The sequence below is a fragment of the Lycorma delicatula genome, chromosome 4 (assembly GCF_047948215.1).
Source record: "Lycorma delicatula isolate Av1 chromosome 4, ASM4794821v1, whole genome shotgun sequence".
Lineage (NCBI taxonomy): Eukaryota > Metazoa > Arthropoda > Insecta > Hemiptera > Fulgoridae > Lycorma > Lycorma delicatula.
In genome coordinates this window covers 61,791,649-61,810,201 of record NC_134458.1, presented here as the reverse complement: position 1 = coordinate 61,810,201, position 18,553 = coordinate 61,791,649, and the positions used below count along the sequence as shown (strand labels likewise).

The 18,553-nt window shown below is 33.7% G+C and overlaps 1 protein-coding gene across 1 annotated transcript in view; it reads left to right on the top strand.

The window, feature by feature from the left end:
- Positions 1–18,553, top strand: part of Atg101 (autophagy-related protein 101) — a 43,570-nt gene that overhangs the window by 11,975 nt on the left and 13,042 nt on the right. The window contains exons 3-4 of the mRNA XM_075363096.1: positions 1,299–1,512; positions 11,023–11,189. Coding sequence (XP_075219211.1) covers positions 1,299–1,512; positions 11,023–11,189 — 381 coding nt within the window. The remainder of the gene's footprint in view (positions 1–1,298; positions 1,513–11,022; positions 11,190–18,553) is intronic.

The following is an 18,553-nucleotide window of genomic DNA, read 5'->3' as shown; positions in this document are numbered from 1 at the left end:
TTTTGTGACACCTTGAGTGATCAAGCAAAAACTACTCTTTAAGAAATCTTCCTACCTCTTGATTACTATAAACTTCGAATTCTATCGATGCTTTTCGGTCGAAACTAAATTCTATCCTTCTTTTCCTGGACGAGGGTTTTTACTTGGATCATCTGCCATGGACATTGTGGAAGTAGAAAATCCATAACCTATAGAACCTTCAGTCAGTATGTCTTAAGATGCGGGCAGAGAGATGGTTGAGCATGCTCTGGATCATTGATCCTGCTTGGGTTCTCCAGTTAGCCGCCCCACACAAATTTAACTTGGGCTGAGGAATCAGGTACTGCCTGGCCTACTATACTAACATCCCAGGCATATAGTAGTAAGGGCTTCAATACTTCAATACCCTTTCCCATAGGACAATTCCTGCCAAGGGTCGAAGTGACTTGCTCACTAGATGAGCGGCACAAGATTTCAGCAGAGCTAAGCTCACAGCAGCGCACCGTCAACCTGGCTCCATAATCGGGAAGAGGGATGAACACTCCCATACTCACTCGTCCCAGCATCTATGAAAACAGATCAGAGTTATGCCTCCCACTCCTGCACCAAACAGTGAAACCGAGAACCACAACTGCAACCAGCGTGGACACCTCAGGACTGTCAATTCCGTACTCCACAGGGAGTTCCTGAGCAAGACCATTGCACCACTGGCTGACATAAGTTCCGCACTATCAAAGTGCCATGTTGTTGTGCCCAAGCTGGATCCATGCGTAGATGTTGCACAGATGTGAGGTTGGGTTTTGCCGGGGCTTTTTTTATAGTGTTGGTGAATGTTTCAAACTGGAAGATATGATATTGTTTAACATAGAATGTAAAATAAAATGGCCAACTAGGTTTTCATTTTAAGTAAAAGTTATATAAACTGTTTATGAGCATAATCTTATTTTCAAGTTTATTTCATTAACTCTTAAGCATAATTTTCATTAGTATTTAAAATAAGTAAAGGTTAATTTTTCATTTATTAAGTGAAAAGTTTTCATCTGTTCCTTAAATAATATTAAAGACTGTTTCTTATCCTCGGCAGCATCCTCATTTGTACAAACACTTGAGGGTTGAAAACATATGAGAAGAAAGCACTTATCATGTGGATGATAAATGCTTATCTTTACATGTACATGTAAACCACATTTTTTTTATTTAAGTTCAAAGATGCCGATTGCAATTCTTATTTCAGCCAAATGATGTAGGGATAGTGGATAGTGTTCATACTGATCGATACTGTTATAAAAATAAAACTGAAAATTAAATTTCATTTGTAGGTTTGCTGCTCATCATATAACCTTGATCGAACACTGAAAAGGGAAATCTCAGGCTTTTCAGAAGCGTTAAGAGGAAATGATGGTCCAGGATGTGGACAGATTTCTTTAGAATTTTTTCAAAAGAAAAAGACAAGATGGCCGTTTCCACCAGAGTGCATTCCATGGGAAGTGTGGAATGTACGTCTTGAACTTATAAAACTAAATAATGAGTCGGGTAAGTAAATCCCTTTTAACTTTATTGCTGTAATTTATAATTGATGTTAGAATGCATTTTATTTTAAAATGAAACTGGTTTATTATTTTATAATTATTGTTTGGGGATGACTTGATTTTCAGAAAATGTCACTCTTGGAATAGAAAATACATATTTTTTAGAAAGATGTAAGTTTATAAATATGTAGCCAAGATAAGAATAGTAGAAGTTTTTTTTGTTTTTATTTTATTTCCCTCAGGTCCCGAGTACTCTGGAACTGGGACTGATTTGAAATCACAGTACCGCACTAGCAGTAAGCTATGGGTTAATGTTTGATTATCTTTTGATTCATATATTTCTTATTTATATGCTAATTTTTGCATTTGCAATTTACACTTTTTGAAGGTCTACATTGTAGTGATGTAACAGCTTTCAAGATTTTTCATTTCTTTTTATTCGCTGATACAGTGTCTGGCATATTACCCGTGATCCCTAATTTTTGACTGCGTTCTGATATGCTTTGCATTCTGATAGTGTGGTCTAATATAGTTTAACTACATTTTACATACATAATTCCTAGCGTAACTATTTGCACATTTACTGCAGTTACATCTGTTAGTATTCTAAGACCTTGGTAATCCCTCAGTATCTTTCCAGATTTTTTCACATTTTTAATTATCTGTCATTGCACCAGTACTTTTCATTATATTGTATTTCAGAGGTGATGGCTTCTTTATTTTGTATTCTCAACGTGAAGCATGGTTTTATTTTTTAGGAAATTTATTACCTTGTCTTCCAGTAGGAAACATGTAAGCTCATCAATGAAGAGTTTACTTACCTCTTAGAAACAGTCAGCTATATCATAGTAGTAAGTATGTCTGTTTCAGATGCTGCCATAAGTATTCAGATATCTTTCAAGAGGCCAGTCTTAGGAATTGCTAATAAAAAACCGCAGCTCCAGATCTTTCAATAACTCAAGGTGCAGATGACTTTTGCCAAAAAGACTTAAACTTTTGCATGTACTTGGTGTCAAGGACAGTGTAATTGAAAATGATTCAAGACTACTGCAGTAATTTCTTTTTTCTTAAATTTTGGCCTTATTTAGGTAAATTTAAGAAATTTTGTTTTACACATGATAACATCATGCACAAAGTTTAGTGAGACAGTGGTGTCTCATCTCTAAGTAGGAACTTCTCAACAGAGCTATCAAGCGACAGCTGTTGATGACTGTTGTCTGTTCTTTTTTTTGTTGGTTTGCTTCTTGGTGGTTCTTTTACTAAAAAACCGCAATAATCTCTGAATAAGAGGACAGGATGTTAAAATTTTAGACAGGACTGTGCAGCGGTTTAAAAAGAGGAATGGATTCCACTAGCCACCTGTATTCCTGCTGTTGCTGTGAAGGTCTCTGTTCCCTTCAAATTGCATATCTGCAATTTGTGTCTCTCACTGAATTCTGAGTACAGTGTTCTAGGAATGTCAAATCTCCTCATGCATATTCCATCGCCGTCATTAGTAATAATAGATTTTAATGCCCACTGTATTTCCTGGAGCTCATCTTTCTGCTCCTCTTGAGGAAATATGATAAATAGAGTGAGACAAGAGTTGAACCTTTGTCTACTGAATGATGGGTCACACACATTCATGTCCTTATCATCTGTTACATTGTCCAACATCATCCTCTCCGTATGCTCACCGAGTTTACTCCCTCATCTTAATTGATGTTGATCACGAGGTGAAAAAAAGGTCTCAGAGGTGGATTATTGAAAAGGTGGATTGTTGGAATGGATACCATAAAGCCTTCCAATCACAGTATGACGATGACGCAGACATACTTAATCAGCTTTCCTTTTGTACATCCATGATACCTGAAAATGCTAACAGATATGTCCCACAAACATCAGGTTATCCTAGATGTCCTTCCGTTCCATGGTGGAATGATGATTCCCAAAATGCTATTAGCAACCGACCGCAGGCACTACGCAAATTTAATCACAGGCCTACAATTGAACATCCAAATTTATACCACAGGACTAGAGCGGTATGCTGTTTAGTATTCTTGGACACTAAGAGAAAGTCATGGACGAAATACGGGAACACTGTCTCACGCACTACTCCCATGTTTACAATGTGGAAAAAGATCTGTGCAGTTTGCGGATCTCCGAAACAATCTATTCTTGTTCTTTTCATCATCTTCTGCAGTGGAAAATACCTTAGCAAATTCTTTCTGCTCGGGTCTCTCACTTCATCATATAATAATGAGTTTCAAGCGTACAAGATACAGACGGAAGTATTATCGTTAAAAATTGGTGATTCAATGAGTTGTCACATGCACTTAAAAACTCACATGACACTTTCATGACACATGAAACTGGACCTGACAACATTCGCCTCGGTATGCTGTCACTCCTTCCCAATTCTGTACTACAACATCTATTGAACATTTATAATTGTTTATTTTCCGAACAAGTCTTCTCATCTAGCTGGTTAGAAGCCATTGTCATACCAGTACTTAAACCTGGTAAAGACAAAGAAAACCTCTCAAGCTACCGCCCTATCTCCTTGACAAGCGTTTTATGCAAAGTTATGGAGAATGGTGAACTGCAGGCTTACATGGTCCTTGGAGAGATATGGCCTTTTATCTCCAGAACAGTGTGGTTTCTGACAAAGATGTCCTTCCATTGACAATTTAGTGTCATTGGAAACAGCCATTCAAAACACTTTCCTACTCCGCAGCGCCTCGTCGCTACCTTCTTTGATATCAGAAAGGCGTACAACACGGCCTGGTGATGTGGTATTCTAAACACCCTCAAAGAATGGGGAGTCATAGGCAGTATGCTTGCTTTTATTAGGGGTTTCATAAATCACCAAATGTTCTGTGTTTGTGTTGGAGATTCTCTCTTGGTTAACATCATATTGGAGAATGGAGCACCTCAAAGTAGTGTATTAAGTGCCGCATTATTTTCTATAGTTATCACTAGTATTACTAAGTGTGTGCAACCACCTGTTTCATGTTCTTTATATGTTGACAATTTTTCTATATACATTGTGTCCTGTTCAACACCCACAGCAGAGAGACTACTACAGAACACTCTATCTCACCTTGAAGCTTGGTCCAGGGTTACCGGCTTCACCTTTTCACCTGAAAAAACAAAATGTGTAGTCTTTTCTCAGCTGCGGGACCCTTCCATTCCGCAAGTTTTTCTTAACGGGGAGCTTATTGCTCCCCGTTAAGAACGGTGGACATCCTATCTTATGTCATTATGGTGGCTATCTCTCCTTATGTCAGTTTTTAGATTTATTTTTTGTTAGCCACCTTACTTGGGTCAAACACATAAAAGAATTAAAAACAAAATGTTCCAAACTTTTAGATATGATGCGAGTTCTTAGCAACACCAGTTGGGGAGCCAATCAGTCATGTATGACGCTTTTATTATTCCTTAGTTCGTTCCTGTTTAGATTACGGTTGTGTCACCTACTCTGCAGCTCATCGTACCATGCATAAAATGCTGGATGCTGTACATTATGCTTTCCTTTGGCTTGCTACAGGTCCGTTTAGTTCGAGCCCTGTCACGAACCTACTTGTTGACTGTGGTGAGCCATCACTTTGGGATAGATGGGATCAGCTTTTAGCATCTTATTTTGCTCGTTTCTAGAACAGCCAAATCACCCAGCTTTTGAGTCAGTCTTTTGAAATCTTAATTTACGAAGGTTTGAGGACCATCCAAATTGTACTATACCTGTAGGTGTTTATATCCAACATCTACTGCAACTTATAAATATCGACACCTATTTTTCAAATACATCCATGCTCATATTGCCCATGGGGGATCGACCTTATAAATTGTATGATTGACCTTATGATATACAATAAAAGGTCAACACCATCTATTGTCTTCCAGCAAATGTTTCACTGTATTCTCTCCAAGTTAAACCCAGACGCAATAGTGTACACAGATGAATCGAAACAGAATGATACTGTTGGTTGCGCATTTGTTGTCAGTGATAGAACATACATGTTTGGTCTACATGGTATTATGATTATGTTTACTGCTGAACTGTATGCTATAAATATGGCTGTGAATATCATTAACCCTAAGTACCAAAATATACTTATTTGTAGCGACTCGTGTAGTGCATTCCAAGCTTTGGAAGATTTTTACTCTAAGACATCCTTTGGTCACTGAAATCTATAACGCAATCGTTGAGTTGAACCATTGCAACACAAAAGTGAGTTTCTGTTGGATTCCTAGCCGCATGGGAATTCCAGTTAATGAAGGTGCAGATTCCGCTGTTAAAGATGCATATAATCAACCTTATACCACTCGTGTTACTGCTTCTGACTATTAATTATATAAAACAGTCTCTTCGAGCAAAGTGCAAGGTGACTGGATGGCTACTGTTGATAACAAACTCTGGCACATTAAAGTTTCTGTCTTGCCATTGGACTCTGCATGCAGAAAAATTCGTCATGAGGAATTGGTCCTCTGTCGATTGTGGATAGGATATACCAGAGTCACGCACGAGTACCTGTTGTCAGCAGGACACGTATCCCTATGTTATGTGATGTTGCATCATAGATTTAAATTACAGAGAAACATTAGTCAAATTCTGGACAATAATAAGGAAGGTTTAGACCAGGTGTTGCTATTTTTACAAAGTGTTAATATTACACAAAATATAAATTTGTAATATATTTTTTTGTTCTCATGTTGAAGAATTATTTTAATTAGTTTATTTTTCTTTTCATTTGTTTTGATTTTTATTTTTTTTATTCGGTGTCTGAGAAGAGACCTTTTACACCCCTCTTGAACTTTATTGATGTTTTATTTAAATTTTTTATTTACATTTTATTTATTTATTTTTATTAAGTTTTAAATTTTATCTTAAGTTTCCCACTGTGATATTATTTATATATTTTTTAGCGATATTAGTTTTAAGTTTTATTTCAATTTTATTATTTTAGTTTTTAACCTAGTTTTAATTTTTATTTTAATTATAGTTTTTTTTATTCTTTCTGTTATCCGAGAAGGGGCCCTTTACACCCTGTCGAACTTTGTTATAAATTGATAAAATAAACAATATATTGTTCAGGGAATTATAATTAACGTAAGGTCAGATAATGAATATGCAGAGTAAGAGCTGTAAGGAGTAGGTCAAGTTCACTTTTAACATCATAGTAAGGAAACTACCATTCATAATAATGGCAGATATAAAACTTAAGCTAACAACATTGTAGGTATACATTAGGCTTTAAGGATTTATCCAAAACCCTGAACAGTTTCCAAGCGTGGTTCCAAAATAAGGTTACATAGACACTCAGACCACTGTAGTTCAATAATAAGTTTTCTGGGAATCTTGGGTTATATATACATTCCAAGAATTCCCCACTCTTTCAGCAGTGTAGTTAAGGTGTGCTTGACTAGAGTTGAGCGCAGTCCGAGTGTGAACAGGTTGGTCAACATGCCGTAACCTCTTAAGGCGTGTTGACCAACCTTAATATGACTTGACCGGCATGTTGACTGACCTTAATATCTAGTGACAACAAGAGGCACTTATTTACTTATAATTAAAATAAGGCCCTTATTTTACTTTTCTAATAATTAAAATCTTTTTGTACTTAATAGATTATCCATTAATTACGTGAGTTAAATTAATTTTGGTTGTTTCAGCTATTTCTACCTTATTAATATGTAAAAACTGTATTCATTGGTCATCTCCAGAACAGATATTTTTTAGTGTAATATTAAATTAAATTTTGTGTAAAAACGAATATAGCTTGATTAAATAATTTCAATTTGGATGGTAAATAGGCATTCCTGTATAGCAACAGATTGCACAGTCTCAATTAGGTAGAATCAACAATAGCCTACCGTTCTGACGTCAACAGCGATAAGGAATGGAAAGATAAGCTCATATTTACTATTTATTCCTGTCATTTGTGTAGTCTCTCCAATAATTATTCATTCTTATCACTTATGTCAACTTAATTAATTAGCTTGTTTAACATTCTTATGTTCCCAATTGTTTATTATGTTTTCATTTTATTTTTTAGTTCTTAACGTTACTTTTGTTTAAGTTATTCCAAGTTATTTTTTCTTATGATAATGAGTTCTAAGACAGAGTTGTAAGGTTTAATTAAATAGTGGGGTGTACGTAAAGCACAACTAATACGTACTCAAACTTTTATTGATGCAGTGAAATTACTCCATTAAGTATTATCAGGGTTAAATATAAAATATTATCAGATATTTTTAGGAAATATGATAGTATACAATACAAAATTGAAAGAGAAAATGAAAAGTAATTCTGATAAATTATAAATTTCTAATAGAAGTGATCCCCTTTAAAAATTGCTCACAATCAATTTGACCATGTTTGATGGCAAATATGAAAACTGGTTATCTTATTTATTGAAGTCAGATACAGCAGAGCTGATTAAAAATGTAGCTATTATTAAAGCTATTTACCCGATTGTTTAGAAATTGTTAGTTACAGATATGAAAATAAAAAGCTTATTGCATCAGCTTATATTAAGAAATTTTAAATATTAATCTGTTTAAAAAGAATATGCAGATGAATTGTATCAGTTCATCAATACAGCTAACATAATTACATAAAGCATACAAGTAACATAAATGCCCAAAGACTTTAAAGTTGGAGACACCTTTTGATGAAATAATTTTAGAACAATTATATACAAATAGGTTAGATTCAAAAACAAAGCCTGAGTGAGAAATGAAAAACAAATCTTGAACTTTTCATCTCTCGCAGAGTTTTTTGAGTTTCTGGAGTAGAAGTGTCAAGTTCTAGAATCGGTCATGTTTAATACTAGTTATACAGCTGATGATTGAACTAAACGAAGGTCATCTCATCATTTGTATGTTGTTACAGATACACAAAATTGTGATTATTATGGTGACTCAAATACTATTTATAAGTGTTCCAAACTATTATATAAGTAGTAATAGTATAAATGTAGTAGTTTAGGTATCATTCAGAAAACAGATTTTGATAGAGATAAGATTTTACATTCCAGTTGTTTGAGAATTTGCCATATATTACAGAATAGTAATTCTAGTAGCTGCAGACTGTGTAAATGTAGGCATCACACATTACTACACAAGAATTCCAGCAAGAATCCAAATGTTTGTTGTGATATATGCAAGCTTCACATAGCAGTTTTCTCTCCTGCATTTAGTTATTCTAAAAATAGGGATACTGATACTTTTTGATCTGGTAATGAAAATTAGGAAGGTTATGTGACATAGTGTACCAACTTAACCTAATCATAGGTTACCCAGGATTGGTACTTTATGATCAAGGACGCACAAATAAATTTACAGACCTATCGTGTGCTCTTGGATTCAGCAGATCAGTCAAATTTTTTTAACAGAGAGCTGTGTTTCTTAATTTTAAAAAAAATCATGAATCTCTTTCCTACTATTGGAATCATCAACGCTTCAACTGATACATAGTGTCAAAATTAATTAATCTTCTATGTATAATAGTTTCAAGGCAGATGTTTCTTGTTCAGTCTTACAGAAATCACTAGTCATCTGCTACATTGCTACATCTGCTGCTACATTAAAACATCTGCTACATTGCTGGATTCTGATGGCTGGGATATTCCTCGAAGTCTTAAATTAGCTGGCCCGTATTTTTTTAAACCAGGTTATATACACATTCTCTTAAGATGCAAAATTACACTTTCGCATTTTAAATTGTAATAAAATGACAAAGCTAGGAAAATAATCTGTGCCTGTTGATATAGAATTAGGTTGAATATTATTGGGAAAATTGAAGACAACAAATTCAACTTAGTTTCCTGTGAATCAGACATATTTTATTCAGACAAAAGATGATCTTCAGCAAAAATTAACCAAATTTTAAGAGTTAGAAGAAATTTCTGAAGTTCCAGTTACAAACAAAGAAGAAGATTGTAAAAATCATTTTTTGAAGACTACATTTAGAGATTAGACAGATGGTTTGTAGTTAGGCTTCCATTCAATTTTGAACATTTAAGATTAGGAGATTTATTCAATCAGTTTACTACACAGTTTAGACAACGTGAAAGACAATTTCATTACAAACATTCAGAATTCATTAAAGAATACAATTAAAGAAACAAGTAAACATGCACATGCTTGATAAATGTATTGTATGAACTTTTTAAAAAATATTCTACCTTATTATAATTATTAAGAATTTTTGCATATTGCTATACATTTATTTACAATTGCCAACATACTTAGAAAAGGGTAGGATTATTAGTTGTTGCAGAGATTAATGAAAAGCTTAACTCGTGTTTGTATATGATTCAGTACTAATACTACACTCTGGATATTAAAGTACTTCAAGAAAACTTGTCTATTTCCGTTTTCAATCTAAATCCATTTATTGATAGTCATAATATGTTATGTTGGAGGAAAGGCTTCAAAATGCTGACATTGGATATTATTGGAAACATCAGTTGATTCTGCTACCAAATCACCAACAAAATATTGGTATGTTAACATTTGAGATTATTGCACAGTGGATCACAAGTAGTTTAAGCCACATAGACAATCGATTCCAAAAGCTAAGCAGTTAAAAATCTCATTCATCAATGATCAATGCACTGTTGACAGTGCATTGATCATGTTTTCGATTCAAAGTGTCATCAACTCAACAACTTAATGGGACAACTTCCTAAACATCGCATATAAGTCAATCACCCTTTTCTTATAGTCCAGGTGGTATCTGTTTTGGGTTGGGCATTTTCTATATGTTTTCTAATTTTTGCTTTAATGCCTCCAGAATATCATCAAAAAATGATTCATTTTGCACCAGTTGAAATACGTGTGCTTAAATTTTTATTAAACAAAATATTAAAAAAAAATTGCAAAAATATCCATTTTTTCTCCTATTTCCGTAGATAACTCTATTACTGTTCTAATATGTTATATTAGTATCTGTTCTAATAAAACTGTGTTGCAGCTACTCCGCGTCTGTTCTTATAAAACAGATGCCACCCGGACTATTAATTCTGCTGTCAACTGTGCTCGGCCATTTAACATAAAAAGTGGTTCTATTAGAAATACATCAACTATGAAATGTTATGTAGCCTTATTTATCTGTCTTTCATCATGTGCTATACATTTAGAAGTAGGTGAAAATCTAATGTCATCAGTATTTTTTGCTGTACTTCAGCTATTTACACCCAGAAGAGGCAACATGTCAATTTTTTTTTTAACCTCTGGGATCACCGTTAGGTGTTACTTCAGATGATGAGTTGAATGACAAGTAGCATGTGAAAATGCCATGCCTGACCAGGATTTGAACCTGGGACCTCTGAATAAAAGGCTGAGATGTTATCACTCATGCCATGGAGGCCGGCAACATGTCAAATTTGTATATCGACAAAGCACTAATTTTGTAGGAACACAAGGGAGCTTCAATAGTGAATTGGGTTTCTTATCTGACTTCTTTTTCTCACTTTTGAAGAATCAGTGTACTATATATGAAATTAGTTTCATTTTATTTTTGTTTCAGAGCGTCAAGTGTGTCGGGAGAAGGTAGGTGACCTTCTTACAGAGAAGATATTGTATGTTGCAGAAATAATGAACAGGCATGATTATGTGCCAAAAATGCCAAACCAGTCTGAATTGGATCTCATTTTTGATACTACTTATCCAGATATACAGCCATATTTATTCAAGGCAAGTTTTAAAAATTACCCTAAAAACAGTATTTTTGTATATATCATTTTTATATGTTGAATTTTTGATTTTTATAATTTTTATACATTGCCTGCATTTGTATTTATTCCACTTTTATATTGTACTTAGTTTTTATTTAAAAAAAAAAGGATATAAATGTAGATATTTTATGGCCAGGTGCATTATTCTTATAATTAAACAATTTTTCAGGTTTTATGATAATACTTTATATTTTTAATTTAATTTTTTAATTATTAAATTCTTTATGGAAGCTAGTTTTATGTTGAATAAATTATCATTATCTAAAGTTAGTGTTTACATCTGTTTTTATATTAAAAGCTGATAAATTCTTTATTCTTCAATTATGCTGTAGGATTATATTAAACACAATAGTTGCAGTAAATTATGACCAGTTGTAATTTGTGACTAAAGAAAAATGTTTTAATCTGTTAATATATTCAACTGATATAGTAGTATGTATTGTGAAAATGACCATGTTCTTGATAATGAAAAAAAAACCACTCAAAAAAGTAATAAGCGAGTGGATTTTTTTCTATTTCAAAGTATTTATATGATCTTACAACAGTGACTTGTATTACAGTATATCTTATAGCAGTGACCTCTGTTGTTACTCTAAATTGTTTTAAAATGGTAGATATACATATCATACAGCAGTTATAAGAATGACGATCAAAGAAACCTATAGAAAAAAATGATCATCGAAAAGAATGGAGGATCTTCCATTCATGCTCGATAAGTTTGTCAAACTGAAGCAGATATATTTGAAGGTTGTATGTAGGTTTTGAAAATCTACTTTTCATAATTTTATTTATATTAATTAAAAAAAGATAAACTTTGTTAAGAAATCTGAAGCTGCTGCTTGTGATTCTGATGAAACAAAATTCAATAGTCTAAGTACGCTTACTGTGTACTAGAACAAGTCAAATGATATTTTTATCACGGTAAAACACCCAATAAAAGATTTTTATCATAGTGGAATTTGTACCACAAGGATCTGTACTGGCACCTCTATTGTTTAATATTTATATCTCTGATATACCAGCAACTATATCTCGAAAATTCGTGTATGCAGACGATATTGCCATCACTACCCAAAGCTCGAACTTAGCTTAAACTGAGACTATACTGACAGAAGATCTTGACGCAATCAGTAAATATTTCAAAAGAGGACTCCAGCTAATTCAAATAAAACTGAAATCACGGCGTTTCACCTTAACAACAGGGAAGTTCAATGAACTCTTGCCATTAAGTATGAAGGAGTCGCGCTGACATATCTTGTCATGCTTGACAGAACACTTACCTTTAAACAACACCTTGAAAAATTATCAGCTTAAGTTAAAACTAGATCCAGCTCGATTCAGAAGCTGGCCATTCATCTTGGGGAGCTACCACTGGAAACTCTAAGAATCAGACCACTAGCCTTTGTACATTTAACCACAGAATATTGTGCTTTTTTAGATTAGTAGCTGCCGCATCAAGCTCATCAACACACATCTGAACCAGGCTGTGCGAACCATAACTGGAACCATTGGAACAACTCCGCTCCAGTGGCTGCCATTGCTGAGTAATACTGCACCCTCCCAAACCAGATGACTGGCAGCCCTCAAATCACAGTTGGATATTGATTTTCTCAAACAGCACCTGAGACTGAAGTCTAGACATCCTCCTGTAGCAGCTGCTGATCGGGTAACAACTTCAACACAAAGTATCACTGGATATCACTATGGCAAGGTCAGAATATCACTAACTCCAACCTTGTGACGGATCCAACTCTGAGGAAACCAGGATTTACTCTTCCCAGAAGACAGTGGTGCAACATCAACAGGATTCGCACAAATCATGGTATCGGCAATAAGAGCCTGACTCAATGGAGAGCTGCAGAAAACCCATGATGCGGATGTGAAGCTGAAGAGCAAACGATTGCCCACCTGGGCCTGCTTTGTCCAAATACATCTTTTAGAAGCTTGCTACAAGACATCCAAGATCTTACCCCTGAAGCATTGGAATGGCTGACCCACTGTGACCTGTGTTTGTGATAAAAAGGTGCAATAGACGTAATATTATTAATAATATTGTAAAAATTGCGATGTTTGTAAGTTCATTTAAATATATATATATATATATATATATATATATATATATAATATAAATAAACATAATCCACCTAAGTACAGAAATAAGAAAATTCTTTCCTTATTTTTTATTCATTATTTTTATTTTCTTTATAATTTTTTGATAGTACTTTCACAGTATCCCACATCATCAGTTGTGTATATAAAATTTGTATACAATTACATATTAATGACAAAATATTAAGAGATTAAAATTGCATGTACATATGCAAAGGCATGAGTCATTAAGTAAAATAAAACAAAAACATATATGTGGCTAATATATATTTTGTGTTTAATATGTAATTGTATACAGATTTTATGTATACGATTGTTGATGCGGGATCCCACGAAAGTACTATCATAAAAATTATAAAGAAAATTATAAAAAAAATAAATTGTGTGTGTGTGTATATATGTACACATACACATACGAGGGCTGTCAAGAAAGTACGTTTTGAAATAAAAATACAACCAAATAAAAAAAATAATAAATTTATTATATACGTAATAAAAAACAAAAAAGGGACGATCATAACGATGCACAAGCTTTTCAATACCTTCTCCGTAGAAATTTGCCGCCTTAGATTTTTGGCACCCATCTTGCATAGAACTTGTGATAACCAAGCTTCCCCAATACAATTTTATGCAGTAAACTTCATGAAATTTTGGGGAAATGTAGTGAGAGTTCTGTAATCATAATGCAGCGATTTTCACGAATTTTATCGTTGATTTTCATCATCAGTTCATCAGAGTCACAAGGCTAGGCCGACCACTGCGGTCCTCGTCATGACCATTGGTGCGGCCATTTTTAAACTGAATCCACCATTGCCTCACTCCACCCTCACTCATTATTCCAGCTCTGTACACCTCACAAAGTTGCCGATGAATTTCAAATTTTTTTAGGGTTTTGCCAGTAAAAACCTTATCACTGATCGCACCTCACAACTTGCAGAATTTTCTGTTGAAGCAGACATTTCAATAATTCACAACGAAAAAAGTAGAAAAATACAGTCCACATGCTACAACAGTTTGATGCGTACTTAGTGTAGAAACGTTTTGACGCCAAGATGGCTGCTCTATCCCCTTCCATCTCCATGCTAGGCACAAACATAAGTTACTTTCTGGACCGCCCTCGTTTTGTGTGTGTGTGTATATCCCATAATGGAGTACAATGAACATTCATATCATCTCTGTTTAAAAAAAAAGCCTTTATGATTTTGTGAATAAAAAATAAAGCCAATTATTAAAGTTTTGTGTATTTAATGTTTAAAAAAAATTAAGTTTAAAGAACTTGACTGAATGTATTAAATTAGTAGATTGAATTAACAAGCAAGACAAAAAGATGTTCTAGCCCCAGACCAGTTCTTCAGCCCTGTGAAGGATGTGACATACATTTCACACTATGAAAGTTCATAAAACTTTGGTTGTGCTACTCATTTAAAAAAACTCCTTTATAATAAATTTTAATTAAGCCCATATATAGTGGTATCATGCCGTAACGTATTTCTTTCAGTTTTTCAAATTATTGTATAGTAAGAATAAAACATAAAACATTCTGCAGTTAAAGTAGTTTAAATTTTAAAAATAGTTTAGCCGTAGCTTCTTTGCAAGAGCACCACGAAATATTTTAAAAGCTTCATAATTAATTGAACCAAGACATTTACATTTGGCCTAACTAAACAAAAAACAAAGGGAGAAGCTAAAAATATCTAGATTTTTTTTTGTGTGGTTTGTTTTTACTTGACCCTGTATAAAAGTAAAGTCGCCAGTGCAGAATATTCTAGTGAATATGCCTTTTCTATCACGCCATATGATCCTGCTAGACACGTCGAGGTGTGTAGACCCTTCACGACAGATTTGGACTGTTCTGGAAGATCTTGTGGAAAGCATATAAGTAAACGTTGCCATTTCGATTCAGTCAGTCGGTTTATAATCTAAGTCTTGTGAAATTAAATTCAGTGCTTCATATAAATAAACAGTAATATAAATTAGTGTATATAGTATAGTTAGTGTTATTTTACTTCTTGTTTGTTATCTTTAATAAATATTTTTGTGATTTTTTGCTCTTGTAATGATGGACTGATTTTTGAACAGTAATAAACGTAATAGTGCAGATAAATAATGTGTGTCTTCAACCAGTGGAACAACTATGAAGAAACAAAAATACTGTAAATATGACGATGGTTATTTAGAGTTTGGTTTTATGTCGTCAGAAGTTAATGGTGAAAAGAGACCACAATGTGTATTGTGTATGAAAGTTTTGGCAGCGGAGTATATGCTTTCAAGTAAATTGAAGTGCCATTTAGAAGTTGATCACCTTAGCATGGTTGGCAAACCTCGTGATTTTTTTTGCCAGGAAGTTAAAAGAACTGAAACAAAAAAAATACATTTTTAAGACTGTATCAACACCAAACAACGCTTTGCTAGCATCTTACAAGGTGGCTTACACAATTGCAAAATGCAAGAAGCCTCATACCATTGAAGAAAAACTTATTCTACCGGCTGCTGTAGATAATGGTGTACATCATGGTTGGTGTCTGCTAGAAAGCTGCTTTTAATTAGTGCCTTTGTCTAATAACACAATTATTTGGAGAATACAACATATGGTAGAGGATATCAATGATCAATTCATTGAAAAAATTAAAGGAGTGGAATTTGGATTCCAGCTAGATGAGGCTACGGATAATAATAAGGATGCTGATTTGATTTTTTATGTACGGTTTATAGATGGTAATAATACTAAAGAAGACCAGTTTTGTAAAAATGTCATTGCAGGAATGAAGGCTCAGGACCTGCTCGAGATTCTTGATACATTCATATCTGAAAATAATTTGAATTGGCCTAACTGTCTGTATTGGTGTCTGTAGAGATGGAGCTCGCTCCATGTCTGGCTGCTATGGAGGATTACAGGCAGGCACTTATTCAAAGCAAATCACCAAATGCACTGTGGGCCTATTGTGCCATTCATAGAGAAGTGCTTGCATCAAAGCATCTGAGTCCTGCACTGAATCAGGTATTAGAATATGTTGTGAATGTGGTAAATTTTGTAAAATCTCGTCCATTGAAAGCAAGGTTTTTTAAAAAACTGTGTGGGGATATGGGAGCCGAACACTCATCTTTGTTGTACTGTAGCAGGGCACGATGGCTCTCTCATGGTAATGTTTTATCACGTATTTTTTAATTGCAGCAAGAAAATTTTATTTTCCTTAAAGAGGAAGGATACAAAGATGCAGAAGATTTTGCTGATGTCAATTTTTTAATTAAACTGGCATATTTATGCAAAATTTTTGAAAAGCTGAATTACTTAGTCTCTTTCTGCAGAGAAAAGACATGCACCTTTTGAAGTCAACGGAAAAAATATCAGCTTTTATTAAAAAAACTCAAACTATGGAGAAAAAATTGAATGAAGATGCAGGCAAAGATTGTTTTTTAATATTGCAACAAGTTTTCATGTCAAATGTACTTGATTTTTCTTAAGATATAAAAACCAAGTTTGAAGGGCACTTGTCACAGCTAATTATCTATCTGGTTTAAGAAATACTTTCAAAATGAAAATTTCGATAGGTTTACACGGATTCAAGATCCATTTAACACTAGTGCTCTGTCTGAATTTAGTTCTGCGGAAGAAGAGAAACTTATTGAGTTATCTTGCAACAACAGTTTGAAAGCAAAATTTGGCAGCATGGAATTAATTGAATTTTGTATTTCAATAAAAGATTAATATCTGATAAGACTCAGCAGATTTTAATTCCATTTTCGTCGTTGTATTTGTGCAAAGCTGAGTTTTCGGTGGTCGCTGTAATAAAAAGCAAGTATAGAACAAAAATCAACATGGAAAAGGAAATGAGGGTGGCCGTGTCCAGTTTAATTCCATGATTTCAGAAAATGTGCACTGATGTGCAGGCTCATCCATCTCATTAATTATTAATTTAATGTTAATAAAGTAAAAAAAGTTAAATAATGAAGATACATGAGTTTATTTTTATTTCTTACAAGAAGTCGTACTTTTACTTGGGTAGGGCGCCATAGAAAAATTTTAATTGAAAAAGGGCGTCATGACTCGGAAAAAAAAGTTTGGGAACCACTGCACTAATTAATAGGTCACCATGCACTTCAAATGACAACTAAATATTAAATACTATTATATTGTTAATGACTAATGTTTTCATTAAGTAAGTGAGGTATATTGGAACAGAACACAAGTATGTTTGGGAATACATTTTCCCCCTACACATTGCAGAGTTTTTAATTAAATGGAGAGTATGTAATTAACTGGTACAGCTTTTGTTTCATTTTATTGGGATTGCGCCCTGATCCTTTTCTAGATTGTGAATCTTTAAAATTCCCAGGATAATTTCTTGGGCGAGTTGCAATTTATGCGTCTTTCTCCCAGCGTGAGTCCCCTTCAGTGCATCCTCTGAAGCCCTTTTAGTCTAGTAGAAATGTGCTTCGTGGAGGCCCTAGATTTTAGGTGTGTGTAATGCACTCCTTCATGGAGACAGTTGCATCTAGCTGTTGGAGAAAATTGCCAGCCTGCCAGTTAGTCGTAAAGATATGCTAAATTATTACCAAATGTATGAGTCAAGATATTTATAACAGCTCTCTCTTCACTTCATCAGGTATAATATTCATTAGTATAGTAATACCTAAAAAATAGTATTTTAGTTCTTGTGCATAATTTTAAGATAAAATGCTTAGGATGTAAAAAATACACATTATATAAATTAATAAATATAAGTGGGTAGATCATTTATATAATTTTTATTTTGTATTGAAAATCTCAAATTGTTTATAGCTTTATGTTGTTCTCATCATTATTATGATGAGAACAAACCTGTTAGTGAAACAGGTTTGTTTCCATAAAGTAAATTATTTTAGAATGATATACAGTAAACTTTCTTTAATCCGGGAAGTATGCCGGATTGTAAAATATTCCTGATTGCAGGATGAATGTCAGGGAAAAGGGGAGGAATTAGAACTAAACAAAACAAATGACAATAAAACATCATTTTTATTATGTATTAAAACAGCATAAATAGCATAAAAAAAATTTTCAATACAGAATGTACAGTAAAACCAAACAGTGCCCTGTAGGCCTTAAAAAAAATGAAAACATCATTTTAATTCTTTAAACAGTTTAAGTACAGTAGCACAAAAAATTAAATTATTCAATACAGTACATTAAAATGCACTGTACAAAGAAAAATGAAAATGAGTGTTTTTTTAATT